Below are 4,703 nucleotides of genomic sequence, written 5' to 3'. Positions count from 1 at the left end.
GTAAGTAGGTTAGGTTTTAGAATTTATTAGTATTTTTAGAGATTTCTCCTTTAGTTTTAATTTTTTTGTGTTTGAACAAGCTACTCGCCGAGTGCACTCACACCTACTCGGCGAGTAGCCTGCTGTTTGGTATTTATTTTTCGTTTAGTTCAATTGCATTTTTTTGTTCTTTTTATGCGTTTTTCTTGTTTTATTGCAGGATTTTCATGACCAGAGGATCCAACAATCCACTGGTACCCCCGCTTGAAGACCAAGAATCCGCGTTGAGAAAGAACAAAGGCAAAGACGTGGAAAGCTCGAATACACCTAAGAAGTCGCCTTTGTCTAACTTGAAGACTGTTTTTGGGAAGAAGAAGAGCAGCAAATCAAGAGCATCCAGCGCATCTTTAGCAAGCGAAGACCCGATCAAAGAAGACACCGAGTACGAAACTGAGGAAGAAGAAGAACCTACATACCGGCACGACTCCGATTCCGGCGACGAGTTAGCTCTTACCATGGCTAACATTGATGAAATCCCCATGGGGGAATGGAAGAAGAGGATACACGATGACATGGGCCCGGGACTTGTGCAACCCGCAATTCCTGCAACTGTTACTTTTGAGCACAAGGGTCACATCCTTGCTCAACTTAAGGAGATCCCCTTCACCGGAAAAGACCACGAAGATGCTTACAAACACTTAGATGAAGTTAATGATGTAGCTGATTACTTCAATGTTAAAAAGGTGCCTCGGGAAACTCAGCTACTTCACATGCTTTCGCTTAATTTGAAGGGTGTTGCAAAGGATTGGCTCAACTCATTGCCCCCCGGATCTATCACTACATAGGCCCAAATGAAAGAAGAGTTCATTGATAAATTCTGCCCACCATCCAAGATATCCAAGCTAAAGAAAGCCATAACTAACTTTGAACAACGACCTGGAGAATCATTATATGAAGCTTGGGAGAGGTACAAGAGCTTTCTAAGGAATTGCCCATATCATGACCTCAATAGTCAACAAGAAGTCTACATCTTCTATGATGGAGTAAATGTTACAACAAGGCAATTACTTGACTCACAAGGTCCACTCACGAAGAAGGCACCTCCGGTAATTAAGCAACTAATTAAAGAATTCTCTAAGCATTCTAGAGAATACCATAATCCAAGAAATGATGAGACCAGGGGGGCCGCCTATGCAGCTTCAGAAGACTTGTCAGCAGTCATGGCTACGCTAAAAACTATGAATAGGAGGATGGACAAAATGGATCAAACGATACATGCTATTTGGGTGGGTTGTGAGAATTGCAATGAGCCTCATCTTAGTAGAGACTGCAACTTGGATGAAAATGGCAATAAGAAGGTGCAAGTATGTTACTCAAGTGGGGACCGATATGATGAAGACTGGCGTAAACCAAAGAAGGAGTAGCTCCCTTATGACGAGTACAAGAAGGCTAAGGAGGAGAAGTACAAGCAAAAAGGAAGAGTTTTTTACCAAAAGGAGGAGCCGACACAAGCAAGAAAACCAAGTTTGGAAGAGATGCTTACCAAATTTGTAGCTGCTTCAGAAAAGAGACATAATGATCATGATGTTGCAATCCAAGAAACAAGAACCATGTTTGAAACCAGCAAGCATCTATCCACAACATTGAAACGTAGCTTAGGCAACTTACTCAACAAATCAAGCAAAGATCACCAGGCGAACTTCCTAGTAAAACCGAAAACAACCTAGAAGGCGCGCACATATACATAGTCACAACAAGAAGTGGGAAGATAATTACTCTACTGGCCCCTATTCAGAATGAAGCACCCAAAGACTTGTAAAAGGAGGATGTAGAAAAACAAGATCAAAATAAAATTCTGCATGAAACACACTCTACTCGCTGAGTCCAGAATATGGTCTCGACGAGTCCACTACCAAAATCCAAAAATCAAATTCCTGAAAAGGCCTTTCAGCCTCCAATACCATATCCAACCCGAGCTAAGAAAGAAAAGCAGGAAGAGGAGTACCAGAAGTTTCTTGACCATATTAAAGCTCTTCAAATCAATATACTCTTCATCGAAGCAGTCGCTTAAATGCCAAAATATGAAAAATTCCTCAAGGAGCTTCTAACCAATAGAAGGAATATAGAGGAGGTGAAAGAAGTAGTTCTTAATGAAAATTGCTCAGCTGCCATGTTAAAAAAATTACCAAAGAAGAAGGGTGACCCGGGAAGCTTGACTTTGCCTTGCCAATTTGGTAACTTGGCTACCATTCATGATTTGGCTGATTCAGGAGCAAGTGTGAACCTCGTGCCTTATTCATTCTTCAAGAAATTGGATCTCCCGGAACCAAGGCCAATTCGTATGGCAATTCACTTAGCAAACAAGACAGTCACATTTCCAAGAGGATTATGTGAAGACTTATTGGTCAAGGTGGACAAGTTTGTGTTTCTTGCAGATTTTATAATTCTATACATGGAAGCGGACCCTCAACTCCCGATCATCCTTGGAAGACCTTTCCTCAACACGACAAGTGCTATAGTGGATATGAGAGACTCAAAGCTTACTTTAAGAGTAGGAGATGATTCAGTCACTTTCGGGGTTGATCAAGCTATGAAGCATGCGAGGAATAGTGATGACATGGTGTTCTCGATTGACATGTTTGATGAATTGATGGAGGAATGTGATAATGAAGATTCCAACAAGTCCACCATCTTTGATGAAGAATTTGATGCTGAAAAAGACTTACTGGAGATCGAGAGGCTACTGGAAGAAGCTGAGTATGAAGAATTAGTGAAGAAATATGATAGAGCTACTCGTCGAGTAGGGCCGATCTACTCGCCGAGTCCATGTGAAGAAACAATTGAATTTGTAAATTCTGCAACAGACTCGCCAAGTCCCTCACCTGTACTCGACGAGTACAACATGCAGAACGCAAAAACAGAGCTCAAAACATTACCAGGTCACTTGGAGTATGCTTTCCTTGAATATGGTCATCAAAAGCCAGTTATAATAGCCTCTGACCTCTCCGAATCTGAAAAAGAAGAACTAGTTCAAGTCTTGAAGAAGCGAAAGCGGGCCATAGCATGGAGCATTGCCGACATCAAGGGAATAAGTCCCTCTTATTGTTCTCACAAGTTTATGTTGGGCTTAGAAGATTGCGTCTTTTGGGCTCGTTTGTTTATAATTCTTTGTATTACGGTTTGGGCTTGTCCAACCGTGTGTCTTTTATGCTTTGTATATAAGCTTATGCTTGCATGCATATTAGGTTAAGGTTTTAGAGATCTGAGAATACAATTTTTCCAGACGACTAAAGGTTTCTTTAATCATTCTTGTAACCTTCCAATCCTCTACAGTTGATGTTCTTAATCGAGCTCTTCTGAGGATTTTGTTTTAATCATTCAACACGTTTGATTCATTCTTGTTCCATAATTTTACTGTGTTTATATCGTCATTGTTTTCATAACTTGTTCAAGATCTTATCGATCTTCTAAGATTAAAAGGTTATTTAATCTCATCAATTGGTATCAGAGCAGGAGGCTGTGTAATTGATACACATCTTTTCTGTGAAAAAGATTTTCATTAGGGTTTTTCCGCAATCATCAATATTTATTGAGCCGTCATCTCTTTATTGACGTATCTTGATATTTATTATTTTGCCCTGATCTGCTTTATTACAAGTCTGATCTTTGAACAGGTTTTTACGATCATAATGGACGTGACACAATCAAACGTTATTAATATTTCAAACAACATTGGTTCGACGACAAGGATTCCGATCTTATACACCAACGATTATGAAGTATGGGCACATCATTTCGAAGACTACGTTATTGGGTCGGAGGAAAATGGGTATTTGATTTGGGAAGCCATCACAAACGGACCGTTCTCTCATTCTGCAACGTCCAGAATCATTAAAACTCAAAAAGAATACAATGATCTGCTTAAGGACGTGAAAGACATTGCACAAGATGAAAAGGACAAGTTCCAATGCAATATCAAAGCACTAAGATTGATCCGGTTCGCCCTTCAGTCCGATACATTCAGATTGGTTAGCTCTTGCACGACGGCGAAGGATGTTTGGGATAGACTTCGTGAATTGTATTCTACAGACGAAGATCTCGAACATTCTATTCAAACTCTGCTTCTATCTGAGTTTGGTGAATTCAGACAAGGGGCTGAAGAATCTGTGACCCAGACATTCGATCGCTTCAATCATCTTCTCAGCAAGATGATCAAACATGATATCGAAAGGAAGCTCATCGAACAGAAAGTTACATTCCTGAATGGTCTAAGGTCTGAGTGGAGAGCAGTAGTTTCCACAGTTAAAGCCCATGAGCAATTTAAATCATACTCTTTGGCGAAACTGGTGGGAATTCTCAAGTCTCAAGAGAAAAACGTGGTGCAAGAAAAGAATGTCGTTTCCGGTCTCGGTTCGTTGGCTCTCTTGTCAAAAAGTAAAGCCGTTATGGAGGATGAAGACCTCAGCCTGGAAGAATATGATCTCACATCAGAAGATTATGCCTTGATGGTATCCAATCCCAAAAGGTTCATAAAGAAGAAATTTCCCAGCAACAAAAACCGAAACTGGCAGGGAAGTTACAGCTCTGAAAAGGTGGTTAATGAACCGAAAGTTGAGGAGCACAAGAAGGAACCGAAGGTTGACGGCGACTCTGGAGTGAGCTGTTTCTACTGTGGTGGGAAAAATCATTATGCTAAGGACTGTGTCCTCAAGAAAATGGCTGAG

The 4,703-nt window shown here is 40.7% G+C and overlaps 1 protein-coding gene and 1 non-coding gene across 2 annotated transcripts; one reads left to right on the top strand and one right to left on the bottom strand.

The window, feature by feature from the left end:
* Positions 1-878: 878 nt before the first annotated feature.
* On the bottom strand, positions 879-985 carry LOC145013521 (small nucleolar RNA R71). Its single transcript, XR_013665075.1, has one exon. It is a non-coding gene; the product is annotated as a small nucleolar RNA R71 (small nucleolar RNA).
* Positions 986-2,050: 1,065 nt separating this feature from the next.
* Positions 2,051-3,450, top strand: LOC145010044 (uncharacterized). The gene is made up of 2 exons (XM_078968637.1): positions 2,051-2,779; positions 3,433-3,450. Exons 1-2 carry the CDS (start codon positions 2,051-2,053, stop codon positions 3,448-3,450), a joined length of 747 nt encoding a protein of 248 aa, XP_078824763.1.
* The last annotated feature ends 1,253 nt before the right edge of the window (positions 3,451-4,703 follow it).

Source organism: Lactuca saligna, chromosome 8 (genome assembly GCF_052625555.1).
Source record: "Lactuca saligna cultivar CGN05327 chromosome 8, ASM5262555v1, whole genome shotgun sequence".
NCBI lineage: Eukaryota > Viridiplantae > Streptophyta > Magnoliopsida > Asterales > Asteraceae > Lactuca > Lactuca saligna.
Note: the sequence above shows the minus strand (reverse complement) of the source record. Positions and strands in the feature narration are given on the sequence as shown.